The 19192-nt window shown below is 41.7% G+C and overlaps 2 protein-coding genes across 5 annotated transcripts in view; both read right to left on the bottom strand.

The window, feature by feature from the left end:
- The window catches only part of NUP133 (nucleoporin 133), a 59930-nt gene extending 57069 nt beyond the window's left edge, over positions 1-2861 (bottom strand). For both annotated transcript variants that reach the window (XR_012374334.1, XM_025850785.2), the window contains exons 1-2: positions 2582-2861; positions 214-332 (exon numbers count right to left, since the gene is read on the bottom strand). Coding sequence is in view for 1 of the 2 variants with exons in the window: in XM_025850785.2 (XP_025706570.1) it covers positions 214-332; positions 2582-2763 (301 nt within the window). In the remaining variant the exon portion in view is untranslated. The remainder of the gene's footprint in view (positions 1-213; positions 333-2581) is intronic.
- A 5175-nt stretch (positions 2862-8036) lies between these two features.
- The window catches only part of ABCB10 (ATP binding cassette subfamily B member 10), a 34759-nt gene continuing 23603 nt past the window's right edge, over positions 8037-19192 (bottom strand). Inside the window, exons 9-13 of one of the 3 annotated variants that reach the window (XM_073879073.1) lie at positions 17173-17252; positions 15264-15444; positions 12645-12805; positions 10619-10653; positions 8037-9905 (exon numbers count right to left, since the gene is read on the bottom strand). In XM_073879073.1, coding sequence (XP_073735174.1) covers positions 9674-9905; positions 10619-10653; positions 12645-12805; positions 15264-15444; positions 17173-17252 — 689 coding nt within the window. In that variant the 3' untranslated portion in view covers positions 8037-9673. The other 2 variants (XM_025850746.2, XM_073879075.1) reach the window with 2 other exon arrangements.

The following is a 19192-nucleotide window of genomic DNA, read 5'->3' as shown; positions in this document are numbered from 1 at the left end:
AACCATAAAAGAAGTAATGTGATTGTGCTAAAAATAAACTCATTCCGCTTCTCAAATTCATTACATTTCTCAATTACAGTGAAAACCAAAGACATTACCTGTTTCTACCCCATTTAAGTGAAGGTATATCAGAGAAAGCACAAATTTCAATCTGAGCCAGAGCCAGGCTGCATTTTGAATTGCTAACAGAGGCAAATGGAAAATGACACCCACCTTCAGCCAATGTCAAGGCTTCCATTATTTTAACAGGAAGAGAAGATCCAAATGTTTTCACATCATAGTTCATAGACTCAGTTACACAGTGGTGTGGCAATATTCGTGTAGGTGTTCCTCTAAAGAAAAGAGACCACATTCCTTGAACCATAACTTAAAATTTTCCATTATCTTGTGGCACTTGGGTGGCTCAGTCGGTTAAGCGTCTGCCTTGGGCTCAGGTCATGATCCCAGGTCCTGGGATAAAGTCCCACAACGGGCTCTCTGCTCAGCAGGGAGCCTGCTTCTCCCTCTCTCCCTGCCGGCCACTCCCCTTGCTTGTACTCTGTCAAATAAATAAAATCTTTAAAAAAAAAATTTTCCATTATCCTAATTTTAAGGTACATATTTTCACATAAAGAGAAGATCTCTGATGAAGAAGAATGATGAGGTGTAACAGTAAAAAAAAAAACAAAAAAACAAAACAACTCTGGTTCATGTGTACTAATATATTACTTGTTTAAAAAAAAAAAAAGACTGACAGGATCTAGAAAAATGGCTTCTGACTCTTATGCTCTAGGAATCAGACGCATGCTCTATTCAAAACTATTTATAACTGCTTCCTTAGCTGTGAAATACGAAGGTTGGACTAGATCAGTATTTTCCAAATTGTGGGTCATTTTGAGGGTCTCAATCAACATTTTTGAAAAACAAAATAGAATATAATCTAGAGTTATTCTACACTGTGGTCAAAAAAGCTTTACAAACACTGGGTTAGATTATCTTTTTTTTTTTTAAAGATTTTATTTGACAGAGAGAGACAGTGAGAGCAGGAATACAAGCAGGGGGAGTGGGAGAGGGAGAAGCAGACTCCCTGCTGAGCAGGGAGCCCGATGCGGGGCTTGATCCCAGGACCCTGGGACCATGACCTGAGCCGAAGGCAGAGGCTTAACGACTGAGCCACCCAGGCGCCCTGGGTTAGATTATCTTTAAGCTCTCACCAACCCTGGAACTTTTTTTTTTTAATTGAAGTATAGTCGACACATAATGTTACATTAGTTTCAGATGTACAAAACTGACTGAAGCACAGCTACTGTCTGTCACCATGCAACCCTATTATAGTATCACTGATTATATTCCCTATGCTGCCTGTACCCCCCACTCCCTTTCACCCATTTTGCCCTCATCAGGCAAATTTTATGAAGTCTACCAGATTTTTTTTTTTTTTAAGATTTCATTTATTTATTCTTAAGAGACAGAGAGAGAGAGGCAGAAGCAGAGGAAGAAGCAGGGAGCCTGACATGGGACTCCATCCCAGGACCCCTGGATCATGACCTGAGCCAAAGGCAGACGCTTAACGAACTGAGCCACTCAGGTGCCCCCAGATTTGTGCAACCAAGAAATTAGAGTCATGAGTATCTGCTGTTACCTGTTCTTCAACAGCAGATACAGCAGTTGAAATTGTATCTCCTCACCTTATTAACATTCAAAAAATAATGTAAAGCTACCAGTATAAAATTTATTCTCTTATCATGAGGATTAAGTGAGCTTTGTTGACATACTGTTATAACAAAGATTTTTCTTTAAATAATCACTAGAAAGTAAGAAAAGATTTTAAAAACCACACATTAAATACAGGTTTTATTCCCTTTTTTTCAAAAGGAGTAGAAAACACTGACAAGATCACCACTTTGAAGAGAACTTTCAAAATATGTTTTCTTGCAAAACAAAGTTCTTTTTTGGTAGACCAATTCAGAGGAAACAATTCAGAAACATGTTACCTTCTAAAGTTCTAGATTAAATATGAAAGGGTGGGTGCGGAGCATGATTTAACAAGTGATGTGGACTGATGTGCCACGGTTTTATTTGCTAACAAAACTACTCTTAACTCACTTGCTATGGAAAGCCTTATACCTATTAATTTAGCTACAAAGTGAACTTGTGTGGCCAAAACTCCCTTAACTATTAATCGGCAGATATTAATGGCAATAACTATGTTAGGCAGTATACGGTTTTCCTGGGTTGGAGATGCTCCTTGCCACCATCGTCGAAGGATTTCATATTGATTCATTTGGCCTTAAGTGAAGACTCAAGACTGACACGGGAACACAGGGGTAGTAAGAAGGAGGCGGGTAACCACTGACTGAAATCCAATTTGTTCACTTCTACACAAAGCTAATTCCATGAAAAGTGCAAAGTCAAGGCTCCATAAATTAAAGCTAGGCTTAAATAACTACCCGCAAAGATGGAGAGGATCTATTTCCCCCAAATCTTGGCATTCTTCCCCGCCGCCCCCGGTTCCGGAGGCTTCTGGAGACACTATCCCATCAGGCCCGCTGAGGCACGTAAGCCTATCGGTCACCAGACTGAACCGGGGACAATCACTTACCGCGAGCTCAGCGAGCTACGCCGGCCGACCGGCGAAAAGAGCACCGGGGAGCTGACTGCCGACGCCAGGGACAGACCTTTCCTGCTAGTCGCCCGGGGCGTGGAGCCCGGCCCGACTCCACCCAGCGGGCCCCTTCGGGTCCCGGGCCCCGGTGTCCGCGGAGAGGAGACGGCCGGGAACATGACGGAACGCAGAAGCGACACAGGGCGCGCGGATTCCGCTCGTGGGCCTGAAGCTCGGCTCGCGCGCGGAGCTTGAACACCCAGAGGCGGGAGGGCGCGCTGTGATGACGTAAAAGCACAGCGCCTAGAGGCGGGCTTTGTCGGGGAGGCGGGGGAGGGCGAGCGGTCAGACGTAAAAGCGCAGCGCCGAGGCCGCGGGGTGTGGTCGGAGCAGTGTGTGTAGGGTGGCGGGGGAGGGCGCGCGGTAATGACGTCAGAGGGCTGCCTCTAGCCGCGGGGCTTGGTCGTAGAGGGAGCCAGTGGAGAGTTCTGGGGGGCTGGCCGGTGTCCGGAACCTCAGGAAAGTGAAACTGGAGAGCCAGGCGCCCTTTTCGACTGGCCCTCTAGCAGCCTGAACGGAAAGCCTCTCTTTGCGTGCTGGTCTTTCCTGAGCCTCTTGGGAACTGCAAAGTATCGGTTCCCTGGTCCACGCTGAGAGGGGAGAAAATCGGAAAAGCTGCCAGTGGTTTCACACTCTGTTATATTTGTTCTTCTCTACATTTGTCATTTCCCACTCCACACTGTCTCATCCACGCTAGTGAACGCAAGTGACGCCACAAGTCCACATCTTTATCCCGGATCTTGCTGAAAAACTGTAGGCTCTAAACAACACCCTAGTGGACACTTCGACCTGCGTGTCCTTCAGATTCCTGACGATCCACGTGTTAAAAACTGAATTCTTGTTTTCCTTTAGGACGGACCCCTGTTCTACCACCTTTTGCCCCACTTGGTAAAACTGACCAGTTACCCCAGTCAAAAAGAAGAGCTCTATCCTGGAGTCATTCTTCACACTTAACCGCCACTGCAACACCCTGGTACACTGTAGCTCCTGAATGCAGTCCACGGATGTCAACCTCCTGCAGTGGAGACTGGAGACCGCAGCGAGTGGAACAGTATCAGGACCTGTGCCTTGGGGACAGCCCAAGTACTTCTTTATTACTACCCAGGATTCTACATTTTCCTAGTGGTTACCATTTCCTTTAAAAAAAAAATCATTTCCTTGTTTATCCTTTGACCTCATTTTAAATAGTATAGTCCCTTATACGGGAAATCTAGAAGAAGGGATAGTGTAGTGCAGTGGCTCTCACACTCAAACATGTATCATCACCAGGAGGGCTTGTTAAACTGCGTTGCTGCCCACCCACAGTTTCTGAGAATTTGCATTTCTAATAAGCTTCTAGGTGTTGGTGATGCTGCTGTCCGGGGACATTTTGATAACCACTGGCGTAGTAATTGAGTGTATAGACTCCGGAATTATTAAATGGTACTTGGTTCAAATCTCACCTCTGCTATTTACTATCTGTGTCACCTTTTTGAGCCTCTATTAAATTACTAATAGTACTCACTTGTGAGAATTAGATAATATAAATGTGACTGTATTTGTGAATGTCAAAAAACAAACATAGAATGAAGGCAAACTGAAGAAAAACAATATTTCCAATAAAATAGTACTCTTTGAAGAAAATCAGTAAGAGAAAGCAAGCTACCCCAATAGAAAAAAATGGAAATGTATGAAGGGCATGAACTAGCATTAAGTCAAAGACTAGAAATGACCAAAATCACATGAAAAGATCTTCAACATCACTAATAGTTAAAGAAATGCAAATCAAACCACCTATCAGTATTGTTTGCCTGTTGGATTAGCTGGAAAGTTATAAAAAATGAAAATAGTTCATGTTGAAAGGCCGTGGAGGAATAGGTGCTGGTGTATACACTTCTGGTGAGATTTTTATAAATTAGTACAGTTTTAAGAGGATAATCTATCAAAAAGCCTTATAACTTGTATATGCTCTTTAAACGTGGCAATTCACTTTTAGAATTTATCTGAAAAAATCATAATAAATAGTATTGTTTATAATAGCAAAGAGTATAGAAAGATGTCCAATGATAGATTTATAGGATATTCACATTATAAAATTGTATGTGGTTAAAAAGAATACATGTAGATGTGTGTAATGAATACTTAAGGATATAGGAAAATATTGTAACATTTTAAAAAGCAGATGGGTCACAAAACAGTATGTACACTATGAGCCCATTTTTTATTGAAATAAAAAAAGGCCTCATAGACACATGTATACATGTGAGAAGCTCAACTTGAACATGTGCCTCCCTTCTATACACCCTTCCTAAAGTACTGCCCTTTCAGTTAAGACCAAACTTTGACTTCTCTAGTACTAATCACTGCAATCAACAGTGGGATAGTAGCCAGAATTATTTCCTGCAGCTGTTGTAGAATTGTTAGAATTCCACTATCACCAACATATTAATGGTGATATTATTCAAATGGAAAGACAGGGAAACAATGAAGAACCCATCATGGAAATGATCCATGCCCAATCATTTTCAAGGCATTCATTTAATTGCCTCTAATGGCAATGGAACTTTTTGAGATAACTCTAAATTTCATTGTAGTTTGAAAGTCCTCCAAGCAGGGAAGAATGCATATCGTTTTCACTAGTTCTGTGGTCAGCAAACTGTCAAGGGGCAGAGAGTATCTCCAGCTTGCAGGCTGTAATCTGTTGCAACTGCTCATGAATGAGTGTGGCTATGTTCCAATAAAACTCTATGTATGGACACTGGAATTTGAATTTCATGTAACTTTGATGTGTTATGAAATATTTCTTTTAGTTTTTAAAAATCATTTAAAACTGTAAAAACTGGGGCACCTGGGTGGCTCAGTCAGTTAGGCATTTGACTTGTGGTTTTGGCTCAGGTCAGGATCTCAAGGTCGTGGGATCAAACCCCAAGTCAGGCTCCACACTCAGTGCAGTCTGCTTGGGGTTCTCTCCCTCTCCCTCTACCCTTCCCCCAGCTTGCACACTCTTTCTCTCTCTCACTAAATGAAGAAAATCTTTAAAAACAAACAAACAAACAAAACTGTAAAAACCATCCTTAGCTTACAGGCCATACAAATCAGGCAACTGCTCACAGTTTGCTGACCCATGGGCTAGTTTCATGAGGGAGGCACAGGTCCTTTGTTGGCATAGGACCTAACAAAATAAGAGGATGCTCAATAATGTTTTTTGTTTTTTAAAGATTTTATTTATTTATTTGAGAGAGAGAGAATGAGAGATAGAGAGCACAAGAGGGAAGAGGGTCAGAGGGAGAAGCAGACTCCCTGCTGAGCAGGGAGCCTGATGTGGGACTCGATCCCGGGACTCCAGGATCATGACCTGAGCCGAAGGCAGTCGCTTAACCAATTGAGCCACCCAGGCGCCCTCAATGTTTTTTGAATGAGTTGAACGAATAGAGATTGCCATGATGCCTCAGACGTAAAAATCATGTAAAACATTCCCAAAGGAACATTTACAATGTAGTTCTCACATACTTCTTTCATTAATATACTTAATGTTTTGTTAACATGTACATTTATTTTCATTTATTTTCTAACAGCTTTGGCATTTTTTATGAAATAAAGTGAATTTCCCAAAATAGAGCCTTAACTTATAAAAATGTACTGACAAGGGTTTAGCCTATAATGGTTTATTTAGCTTATGATTATTTCCTGAGAACCAGTCAAGTCCAGGGTCAGAGAAGGCCTTGCACATAGAGATGAGCCTGGGAGGGTGGACAACAAAACACTAAGCTCAATAACATGAAATTTTATCTTCACAGATAGAATTTCTGGTGATTAAAATTTTCTTTTTTGCTTATTTTCTAAATTGCTTATATGAACATATGCTCTCCATGCATGTAGGATGAAAGCTAAGATTTTCAGCATAATGTCAAAAGTCCCCCATGATTGGCTCCCATTTCTCGAATCTCTTTGTATAAAGCATCAATGCTGAATTTACGATTTGCCTATTCTTTTTTTCTTTTTTAAAGATTTTTATTTATTTATTATTTGACAGACAGTGAGAGAGGGAACACAAGCAGGGGGAGTGGGAGAGGGAGAAGCAGACTCCCCGCTGAGCAGGGAGCCCCATGTGGGGCTCGATCCCAGGACCCGGGATCACAACCTGAGCCGAAGGCAGACGCTTAAGGACTGAGCCACCCAGGCGCCCCTACAATTTGCCTATTCTTATTTCCTCTTCTGTGAAAAGGGGGTGATAGGTATTTCTTTAAATTATAGGATTGCCTGGGGTGCCTGGGTGGCTCAGTCGGTTAAGCATCTGCCTTCGGCTCAGGTAGTGATCCCGGGGTCCTGGGATCAAGCCCCGCATTGGGCTCCCTGCTTCTCCCTTTCCCTCTGCCTGCCACTCCCACTGCTTGTGCGCCTCCCCGCCCCCCCGTCAAATAAATAAAAAATAAATTATAGGATTGTCAAAGTATCAAACACGGTAACATGTATAAACACTCTGGAAACAAAGTGATACCATCCACAGTGTTAGCAACACCACCTCTGTAATATTTAGCTATTTTCTTGTAATTGATTTTTATCTGCCTTATCTTTCTAAATAAGCTAGAAGCTCCTTGAGGGCAGATAATCATTCTGTCATCAACTCGACAGCACAATTCCTTGTCCAAGGTGGGGGCAGGGGATATTTATTTATTGCACTGAAGCAACTAGAGTGTTTATGTAGGAGTACTGACAATACGGACTCCATCTTTAGCCCTCCATCTTGTTCATGTTTGCTCAATGACCTCTCGTGTTCCAGGCCCCTTGAAGATTAATATACATACCTTAAAAATGCCCACCAAGGCTGGGATGTGTGGAGGCTTGCTTTGGCCTCCCATGAATGTTAGAGATAAGAGTCTTTACCCTTCCTGACACATGGATGGTGCCACAATATCTAATTAAAGGTTAGTTGTCAGTTAGGTGCATGCAAGCCCTCTGATCTCACTACAGTGCCCTCCCCACCCACACATCTCCTTGCTCCATAAAATCTATAGACCAAGGTCTGGACTTTATGGAGAATTGCTGTGCAGCTGCCTGGATCGTCATCCACACGACTCCCCCATCAGCAAGTTACCCTGAATAAAACTGTGTCAATTGGTTGGAGTCACCTGCTTCATTCTCCAGTCTCTACGTACTTTCTCAGTTTGGGGGATACTTTACTGTCCTTCCCCCACCCTCTAACAGTTTGTAAATAGAAAAAAAATTTTTAAAAATAAAAAATAAAAATGAGAACATTAACAATCAGGTAGGGAGAAAATGAAAGGAACTTGTAATTACTACTTACTTTTATTTATTTATAATGTTAGTTTTTTCTTTATTCCTGAATCTCCACAGCCAAACTCCAGTAAGAAACTGAATGTAATAAAGTTTTATAAGAAGTGACAGACACAGATAAAGTTCACTATAAATTTTAATCCAGGATATAAAATGTTCCCTAAAGACACAATTGAACATCTTGTATTAGAAAATAAAATATAATGATCAAATTCAATTTTGTAAATACTTCTATGGCACAAAGCAAATTTCCCTCAGATCCAACCTTGTAATTGTGTTTTGTCTGCTTTCTGAGAACCACATCATAATTGCAAATTGTATAAAGAATACAAGTAAAGCTTGTTAAAATGATTGTCACCGATGTACTGTTTCCTAATACAAAGAACGTGGAGTTCATTCATTCACTGAGTTCATTTTATTCAATAACAAATTCCCTTATGTAGAATGAATTATAATACCGCACGCTTATCATGAAGTAGTGGTTTCTCCTTCCAGCATAATCAGTGAACTCATCAATACTTAGAACACAGGCAAACTTCCATTTTAGTTACATCAACACAGTTATTTCTTAGGTTCTGGCATCATCAATGTAAAAAAAGCACTTTTTCTTGAGGCAACAGCAAATTAACAGCACTGATTTGAAATATGGCAAATCTAATGGTTATCAGCATTGCTTTCAGAATTCTGAGGCATCTGGGTGAATAAAACTATAACCATAAATAAAAAGGGTTATTGTCCTCTTTTCAGAAGAATAACAAGTTCTGAAAGTTTCTTGATATTCTGTAGAATAGGAAGAACTAAGCTTTCTTCAAATGTTTTAAGGTTGAAAATTACAGTTTAGGTTTTTGCTTCATTGAATGAAATTTCAAAAGTACTTAATGGATAAAACCTAAAATCGGGCTAGGAATTACAAAATTTTAAAAGATAACTTTCAAAATAAATGCCTCGGATGACTTAAATGTAAAATTCATTTTTACCTCTTGATAGTACCTAGCAGTTCATGCTTGACTTTCCACAGTAACAGATGCGTGAATAATGAAAATAGAAGTTTCCATATTCAAACGTTGGGCTTCTTCCCTTTTTAAAACTTGTCAGGCTTTCACATGCTAAAAATGTTGAAAACCACACACATCCAAACATGGTCTCATCCCAGAGGAACACATATATCTGAAATTTCATACCCCTGAAGACACAGGAGGTAGGAACGTAAATGTTCCCTTCTCGCTATGTGATGCTAACTACTCCTCTATTCTGTATGTCAGGTTCACTTCAGGAGATTATCAGAATAAAAAAAGGGAAGATTTTCATCTTCTAGGAAAATGAGACACAATGTAGGTAGAATACTACCAAGAAAATTACACAGTGGTTGGCAAATCACCTAAAATAATTAAGCTTTTTATTTATAATCCCCTTTTCAAAGTTGTCATTGGACAACAGCTTCAATCTGTAACAGCGCATAAAAAATAAAAATGAGGTGCCATGTTATATTAAATAAAGTATTCCAGGATAAAAGAAAGTAAAAAACCTGAAAATAACTTCAGTGCTATAGACATTTAGAAAGTTACAATTATTAAAACTCTGAATAAAAAGGTCGAGAACAGGTACATCTCAAAACGATATTTTACCCACCTTGGAAAAAATAGGCATATTTTAAATAACCTGAAGTATGATTTACAGATTAGATACCATCTCTAAGTATTTTTCCTGCAACGATGTCTAAAGCCTCTCATGTTCACTTTATCAGTAATTGCTCCTTTACACTGAACTAAGGCTTTGCTTGTTCATTAATTTCCTGTATGTCCCATCTGGTTTTGAAAGCAGTTCTTCATGTTTCCCGCATTCTGTAATCCTTCCTTGGTCAAGAACAGCCACCGTATTAGCATTCTTAATAGTGGACAGACGGTGGGCAATAATTAACACTGTTCTTCCTTCCATGAGTCGGTCTAGAGCTTCTTGCACAAGGTGCTCGTTTTCAGCATCTAGGGCACTTCAAACAGGAAACCGTGTGAGAAAGCAAAGACTTCAGTCCCGCGCACACTGTGCACTCATGTGCTTCCTGTCACACACGCAGTTGCCCTAGAGGAGCAGCGCATTTTCACCACGACCAAGATCACCACTTCTACTATATATACACTTCTACTATCTATTTTTTATATTATAAAAATACTACAAAAAGGAAACTTGGGACCCTTGATTTCCATAGACCTGCTGTCACAGTAGAAAGCACTCTGTAGAGCTGCTGCTGGGTGTGACCCAGGGCTCATCATAAACGGGACTGAACTGAGACTAGAACCCTCCACTTCTTTTTTTTTTTTTTTTTAAGATTTTATTTATTTATTTGAGAGAGAAAGAATGAAACAGAGAGAGCATGAGAAGGGGGAGGGTCAGAGGGAGAAGCAGACTCCCTGCTGAGCGGGGAGTCTGATGCGGGGCTCGATCCCGGGACTCCAGGATCATGACCTGAGCCGAAGGCAGTCGCTTAACCAACTGAGCCACCCAGGCGCCCTAGAACCCTCTACTTCTGACCTGGCCTGTCCACTGCCTCCCCGCTGTCATTATTAATTCAGACCTGGTCACTTTAAAGTGGGAGCGGGAAAAACAGCATTTTCAGCTGTATCGCTTTGAAATACAGAAGAGTAAGTTTTTGGTAAAGGAAGAATTTGGCTTGTACAATCACACAGAGTATTAAGATATGCTCACCTGGTTGCTTCGTCTAGGAGAAGAATTTTGGGATTCTGAAAAAAGAAAAACACTATTTTTAATTGTTTTTAATATGTTTTTAATGTTCTTTTCTTTTGAAACAGTTTTATTATAAAAACACAAACTCTCAGTAATAAAAGGAAATGAAGTACTCATACACGATACAACATGGATGAACCTTGAAAACATTCTGCTACGTGAGAGAAGCCAGACACAAAACGCCCATATTGCAGGACCCCATCCATATGAAATGTCCAGAACAGGCATATCCTACAGAGACAGTGAGTAGGTAAGCGCTCACTTGGGGCTGAGGTCAACAGAGAAATAAGACAGGGGGCCATGTGTGACTGGTAAAGAATCTAGCGTCTCTTCCTGGGGCGACGAAAATGTTCTAAAATTGATTCTGGTGATGGATGCACAACTCGGACTACACTGAAACCCACTGAGCTGCACGCTTTAAATGGGTGAACTGTATAGGATGTAAATTGTATCACAATAAAGCTGCTACAAAAAAGAAAAGCACAGACTCCTAACTGTGTGAGCTAAGCACATAAATGGAAGAGTTAGAGGTGACTCTCTGAGCCACTGTTGCGGGCATCACTGGACTGGACCTTGTTTACAGTGCAGTTTACGCTGTTGGCCAGTCAACCGGCAGTGTGAGGCAGGATCTAAAGTGAGTAGGACAGAGTCTAGCCTCTCAAGGTCCTGCTTGTAGTTTAGTTAGGAGCATCACATAAAACCGAGACAAGGTAAGAGTCAGCTGATGTCTCTAACACATTAAATTCTAGCTGTGCCTAGGAAGTTGCTGACAAGAAATGAAAATGTACGTTCACACAGAAACTTGTACGCTGCTTGCTCACAGCAGCACTAGTCACAATAGCCCTAGCCTGGAAACAACCCCAATGTTCAGCACTGGTGAATGGATACTCGAGTCGTGTTGTGGCGCACAGAGGAATACTGCTCAGCAAGAGAAAGGAGTAAAGAAGGACTGATATACGCAGAGATGCGGACAGACCTCAAAAACATGGTACGCATGGGGCGCCTGGGTGGCTCAGTCGGTTAAGCCTCCAACTCTTGATTTCGGCTCAGGTCATGATCTCAAGGTTGTGAGATCGAGCCCCACGTCAGGCTCCACATTGGGAGTGGAGCCTACTTAAGATTCTCTCTCTCCCATTCCCCTGCCCCTCCCCCCTTGAAAAAAACAAACAAACATTATACGAGTAAAAGAGGCGAGATGCAAAGGTCACATCTTGTCTGATTCCATTTATCTGAAATGTCCAGAAAGGCAAATCAGGACAGACAGAAAGTACATTGGTGGCAGCCTGGGACTAGGGCTAGGAGTGGGGAAAGACTGCAAGTGGGTACAAGGGATCTATCTGGGGTGACAGAAATGTTCTAAAATTGGACTGTGTGATGGTTGAACAACTGTACATCTACTAAAAGTCACTGAAGAGTACATTTAAAACTGGTGAGTTTTTATGGTATGCTTCAATAAAGCTGCTTTTTAAAAACATCATTTATAAATCTGAGGAGAGTAGTTACATAACAAAGGGGAAAGCTATCATTTCCTACAAACTACAATGTCTGGGGCCTTCAGCTAAAATGGCTTTCCCTCTCCTCTTAGGAGTTTTGGGTAAGTATTTCCAGCCTATACTACGAAGTTTAGCAGTTGACTATAGATTCAAAGAATCATACTTGTATTGTTTTGATATTTTTATATAATCACTGTTTCGCTTGTTAGACCTATACTTCTTCACAGAAGGTCCATGTGTTAAAGTTTTCTCCCTCCAACAACCCTAGCACAGCACTGGGCTCCTAATACTGAAGAAATCCTTGTTAAATTGGAACAACATGTACTCAGTGGAACTCCCAACTCATCTTTCACCTGAACTATCAACCATAGATCTACCCTCCTGTCCAAAAAAAAACAAACAAAAGGAAGAAGAAGAAGAGTAAATTAAAAATTATAAGGTCCCTAATTAAAAATGATAATAAAAAAATTCTGACCAAATGGCTTCAAGCTTACCTTAAGCAGAGCACGGGCAATGGCAATCCGTTGTTTCTGCCCACCTGACAATGACAATATTTTTTTTTTACACTTGAAAGCCTTAACAAAAATTCTTGGTAACAGGTTTTTCTGATAAGCTAAGTGGCAATTTGAAGATAGCTTCTTCCAGTTAGTCACATCTGAGATAGACAGTAAAACAAAGGCCTATTTTTTAAATATATTGTCTCCTCATCAACCTCAAAATTAATAACAATGATCATAGCTAACATTTATTGAGGAGTTCCTATGTACCAGGCATTGTCTAAAAGCATTACAATGTTGTCTCATTCAATCTTTAAAAAAAATCCTATGAAGTAGATCCTGTAATTATTCCCTTTTCACAGATGAAAACCAAGGCACAAAATAACCAGTCCCAGGTCTCATAGTTGGTTAAGTGGCAGAACCAAGGTCTGAGTAAGCCACTTCAATCTGCCCTCTTAGAACTCAAATTCTACTAAAAGCAAGGGAAGAAACTGGGGTAGGGGTGGATAGGAGTGAGTAAATGCAGATGGGACAGACAGAGGGAGGCAGAAGAACATCTATGATAATCCCTTTCCTCATCTTTGCCTCACACCACCTTCTCTCCTTTACTCCAGGGGACGGGACTCCCAAGTTACAACTGGTAGAGTCTCAGAGAACACTACTCAGGACTCCTCCCGACTTACTTCATTTTGGAAAACTCACTACATTTTTGGTGATGAAAACAGTCCTTTTTGGTTGGTTTTATTGGATGAAATACTTATTAATAGTAATTACTGGACATTACATTATTTCATCTAAAAGCAGCTCATCAAATGATGAACTGAAATCAAATTACAACTGAAATGTGTGGTGCTCCTAAAAGCTGTCCTCAGATAGGCAGCCCCATGCTCACAACAAGGGAACCAGGGAAATCCCTTTCTTTTGGAACCTCTGAAGTTGGTGAGGGTGTCGGAGTGCTCTGAGGTGGGCTGGCTGAGCAGCCAGCTGAGAGCTTTGGGTCAGCTCTGAGAAATCCTCAGTGCCAATTAGTGCACAGGGAATCTGTCACTAGATATTCTCTCTTCCCCCCAGAAAGTGAGCATGGGCTGAAACCTTTGGTTATTTCACTCTGAAATGGGAGCTTGAGAATCCTGGTAGAGGGAAGGACTTGTAGAATCTGTTCCAAGAGAGAAGGCGACACGCTTGTTGGATGGAGTGAGGTAGCTCCTGGCTCCACCCCCTGACGCTCAATAATGTCACCATGGGGAGCTGAAACTGGTTTTCTACCCAAGGACGTGTTTCAGAGATGCCAGAGCAGGTCATTTTTACATAGCCATGTGTGATTCTACTGCTGCAATCTTGCAAATCTATCCAAAACATTTTTTCATCCACTGCCTATTGTTTAAAAAAATCATACACAATCAAAACATGTCTGTGTTAAATTTTCTGTGGTCTAACCTGAAACAAAAAGTTTTGAGTTGGAGGGGCGCCTGGGTGGCTCAGTCGTTGAGCATCTGCCTTCGGCTCAGGTCATGATCCCAGGGTTCTGGGATCGAGCCCCGCATCGGGCTCCCAGCTCAGCGGGAAGTCTGCTTCTCCCTCTCCCACTCCCCCTGCTTGTGTTCCCTCTCTCGCTGTGTCTCTCTCTGTCAAATAAATAAAATCTTTAAAAAAAAAAAAAAAGGTTTGAGTTGGAAAGGACTACTGCTCTAGTCCAACCCAGCCACCTTCACTCTGACATGGAGGCAGACACCTCCAGTGACAGAGTGCTCATTCCATGGAAGGGAGCATGTGTCAATAACTGTAATGAAAAAATTATCTGTGTTTACCCAAAAATGTATTTCTCTTTAAGTCTACTCAATGGTCTCACTTCTGTATTCTAGGCAATAGAATACAAGTTTTTTCTTTCCCTCCTGAAAATACGGTAGCCAGAATGCGATGCACTCCGAGGTGCTCTAACATCCCAGGGAACAGCGACTGAGCCTCAGCCGCAAGTCTTGCCTGTGTCCAGCACAGGGCGTGGCACACTGTGCCATGGGCCAGACCGGGACCAGCTCCTGTTTCTGCACGGCCCTCAAGCCAAGAGTGGTTTTCACATTCCTAAAGGGTTGTTTAAAAAAAAAAATCAACAAAGGATATGTGACAGAAACCACATGTGGCTCATAAAATCTAAAATATTTACTCTCTGGCCCTTTATAGGAGAGTCTGTGGACCCCTGGTCTAACATGTAAAGTACAAAGTGGGGAGCAGAGAACTCTTCAATTTCAGTTCTGCTCTATGCTCACAGCCCCTGCCTCCCTGGACAAATCATCCTTCCACGCTGTATCTGTCTTATTTTCTGCAATTTTCAAGGATCTCAATTTGCAAAACACATTCTTTTCTCAGATGAGAAAAAAGCTGCTGTGGCTGAGTTATTACTCGGTGGGACACTCCGTGGGAATTTGGGAACACCTTTGAGGTAGAAAGTGAAGGAAACCAGGGAGCTATCCACATACAAAAGAGATTACAGGAAGGGGAAAGGCCAATCTCATAAACTCTAAGGACAAAAGCCTAATTAGAAATTAATACTGCTGTATGAAATGCTGCAGAGTTCTTTGGAGCAAGAGTTTTTGCTGCCAAGCAGTAACAAAAAGGTACCTGAAAGGAGAACGCCCTTTTCTCCGACCACAGTGTTGAATCCTTGGGGGAAGTTTCGGATGAAAGCACCTGCGTTGGCTACATCAGCCACTCTCTCTATCTGCTCGGCAGTCACCGAGGAAGGGTCGTCTGCACCATAAGCAATGTTCTCAGCAATGGAGCAAGAAAACAAAATTGGTTCCTGCAAATTGGAAACAAAACATTATTTCTTGCAAATTTCAAAACAGACTTCAAACATATCTAGGAAATATAGTGAAGCTTACTATACAGTACTTACATCTAAGAAACTATTAAATTGTTCTCAAAGAATACACAGTCAGCCACTGAATAACATGAGGGTTAGGGGTGCTGACCCCATGCCGTTGAAAATCTGAGTATAACTTTTGAACTCCCCCAAAACTTAACCCCTAATAGCCTACGTAGACTGGAAGCCTTACTGATAACATAAACAGTCGATTAACGCGTACCTTGTGTGTTATATATTTTCTATACAGTATTCTTACAATAAAGTAAGCTAGAGAAAAGAAAACATTATTAAGAAATCATAAGAGAAAATACATTTGTGGTACTGTACCATAAAAAACCACATATAAGTGGTCCCATGCAGTTCAAACCCATGTTGTTCAAGGGTCAACTTTATACTTTTTAAGATTTTTATTTACTTATTTATTGGAGAGAAAGAGAGAGAGAGAGAGAGCACTTGCACATGCACATGAGTGAGTAAGGGAGGAGCAGAGGAGGGGGGGAGAGGGACAAGCAAACTCCACAGTGAGCACGGAGCCCGACGCGGGGCTCAATCCCAAGACTGGAGCTGAAACCAAGAGTCAGATGCTTAACCAACTGAGCCACCCAGGTACCCAACATTATACTATTTTGATTCTACTTCCTCATTCTCCATAAATTCGCCCAGCTGACTTTTAAAAAATTTACGCTTTTCCATGAACAGGATTGATTTCATCATGATACCACAGGAAATGAGATCCCATGGCAGGTGCCTGGCACATAGTTGATTCTTCATAAATGCAAGCTCCCTCCCTCAGGAATACGCCGGTATGGAAGGCACCGGGTCCATCTATATTTTCCAGCTGTGGGCTTCCCACTGAGGACTGAGGGGGACTCCATCTCTATTCATTACTTTTTGAAATAGACACAAACCAGGTGGGAACATGACATTTTAACAGCACCTTGTGGAACAGTCCTAAAAAAGCAAATAAACCTCCAGCTTCTTTCCTCCATCCCTAAACACTATGCACTGCTGCTATCCATATACTAACAAGCCGCTCCCATCACTGCCCCTCCTGCTCCTCACCCAGTGGAGTGGGATGAGGGTAAGGTCTGAGGAGAAGTTCATTAGAGGGGGAGGCTCAGAAATGAGGGAAGCCTCAGGTTTGTCTGCTGTGCACATAGCCTGGTAGTAAAATATAAACAGCTGTGTCAAAATTTCCCTGCACCAAATGATCTCATTAAAGTGACCATATTACACTAACATTCTGCCTTGAAATCTGTGACCTCTTTGCAAGGAGACCCTGGCTCTTGCCATACTCTTTGCTTGCTTATTCCTGAAACCCATTATATAAAACAGTAGACTGTGCTGTGATGAGAATGTGAATTGTCAGTAAAAGCTAAAAAGTTCTATCATTTCCTCCCCATCCTCTGGACTACCTGCATTACAAAGTTATACTAGTCCCCAGCTTTGGATAAAAAGTCAGTTTCAACTGGTTCAAGTGTTTAAGGTCTTCAGGATACAGCACTATTTACAAACCTAAAAAACATGCGATGGGAGATTAGTTTAGCACCTCTGGAGAACTTCCATTTCTTCTCTTTTGAGGGGTTCAAGTCTAAGGAAAAGATATATAATAAAAGTGAATATAAAAGACAGTGTAATAAAAATAGAAACCTCTCTTCTCACCTGACTCACTGTCCCAATCTTGGATCTCAGCCAGACTGGATTTAGCTGACGGATATCACGGCCATCGAGACTGATAGTTCCTTGTAAAGAGGAGAGGAAAGTCACAGAATGTCATGGGGCCAATGACTAATGTGAACACAGAAAGGATCTGGTGGACAAATTCCACATTCAGTTCTTTTAAAGATTCAAAGTATGTTCAAAATCTCCAAACAGCATCTAAAATCAACGTATTTCACGGCCTTTCCCTGTCTACTGTCTCCCTACAGTAGTTGGCTGGCTAGCCCACCCACTAGTTCATCCACCCAGCTCGCTTTGCTGCAGTGGCTTCCTTTCTGGAGGGACTCGGCTCCCCGAGAAGATTCACCTGTGCCACGCTGATTCAGAAGCCGAGTTACGTGGAAGGGGCACGCGGTGAGGTGCCCACGTGCTGGCACCAACACTGGCAGTCCTGGCACAGTTCTGAAGCTGCCTAACTCTGGAGCTTCCTGATATGTCAGCATCAGCAACTACCATGAAGGCCTGGTTCTGTGGTGAAGTTTTGAGGAGTGTCCTGGAAATTCAATCCTGCCAGTGATTTTTTTTAGCTCTTTTATTACTCCTTAAAATATCCCTTCCTGCATAAATGCAGTTGGAGGAGACTCATCATCCACAGCCATGAATCTGATACCATAGCAGAGCTTTTAAATAATCAGATGTAATTCCATGACCCTAGCTAACAGAATTAATTCTACAACACGGAGGGAACTCAGTAATGCTTGGGGATGACGATAACGTTGACTAAGAAACACCATGCTTTCTCCGTCAGTGGCGTGGAATTATACAAACCAGCTGTAAACTTTCATACACTGGCAAAAACCTGAGGTTTTTGACTTAAAAAGTACAAGTGTTCTACAGTCTGCGAAGGCTGGAATTTACGTGTAGTTTCTTTTCTCCTTGATATTTATTCACCATGATAAAGAAACTAGAGGCTTCATATTTTGACTTGCTTTGCATTCACCTAACTAGGATTTTTCTAAATTCAGAATTTTATAGCAAGTAGCGTGAATCAAAACAGGGATTCCAGAGGCAAACAGTATAGTTAACACCCATTTTAACATAGTTGGTGATTCCGTGGCTCAGGATCTGCAAGTCAAATAACTATCTGGCATATAACCAGCTCCCTCGTGGTTTTAACCAAAAAGCACAGATACAGAGATCAAAGACACACTGATTTTAAACTAATACTGTAATTTTTACCTAAAGTTGTTTTCTTGCCGAGAAACATCGTTTTCTCAGTCCAAAATTAAATCCATTAATATGGACTATCTACTCCAGGCTCTGATATAAAGAAGGATATAAACTTTATGTGTGGTGACGGATGTTAACTAGACATTTCACAATATATACACACAGCAAATCATTTTGCACACTTGAAACTGATATGTTATATGTCAATTACATCTTAATTAACAGGACATAAAGAAGTAAAATAACATATTCTTTGCTCTAAAAGATGCTATAATCCAGTTAAAAATAAAAACCAAAACATAAAAATCCATTAAGAAAATCCCTACTACCTCAAAATAGCTTCAATAAAGCAGTCACATAGAAGGGGATCCCTGGCTGCCAAATCACCCATCTGCATGCTAGCCACGGGGCATTTCATGGGCAGATGCAGCCTGAAGGCTTCCAGAGAGCTTTACAAGCCGAGTGGCCGGCACAGAGTGGTACTCACTCCACGGTGCTGCTCAGCCAGCCATACGTGGGCACCTTTTTGGAGATGTGGAGCAGCCTTGCCCACCCCAGGAGAGGGGGCATCAGAAGGGCACACCAGCATGGGAGATGAGGAGGTAGAATTCAGGAAGTCACTCGCTCCCAGAGGCGTCCCCTGGCACCCAGCCCTTTCATCAGCTCCAAGTAGAAAGAGGTGAAGAGGTCAGACACGAAATATACAAACTGCCCGACAGGCCTTCTATATACTCCTAAAAGTGACACCTTTGTATAAGGGATTTCTTTCCTGGGAACAAACCCTCTGGCATTT

Source organism: Callorhinus ursinus, unplaced genomic scaffold (assembly GCF_003265705.2).
Source record: "Callorhinus ursinus isolate GAN/ISIS: 27379988/994484 unplaced genomic scaffold, GSC_fseal_2.0 scaffold32, whole genome shotgun sequence".
Taxonomy (NCBI): domain Eukaryota; kingdom Metazoa; phylum Chordata; class Mammalia; order Carnivora; family Otariidae; genus Callorhinus; species Callorhinus ursinus.
This window is presented reverse-complemented; position numbering and strand designations above follow the sequence as displayed.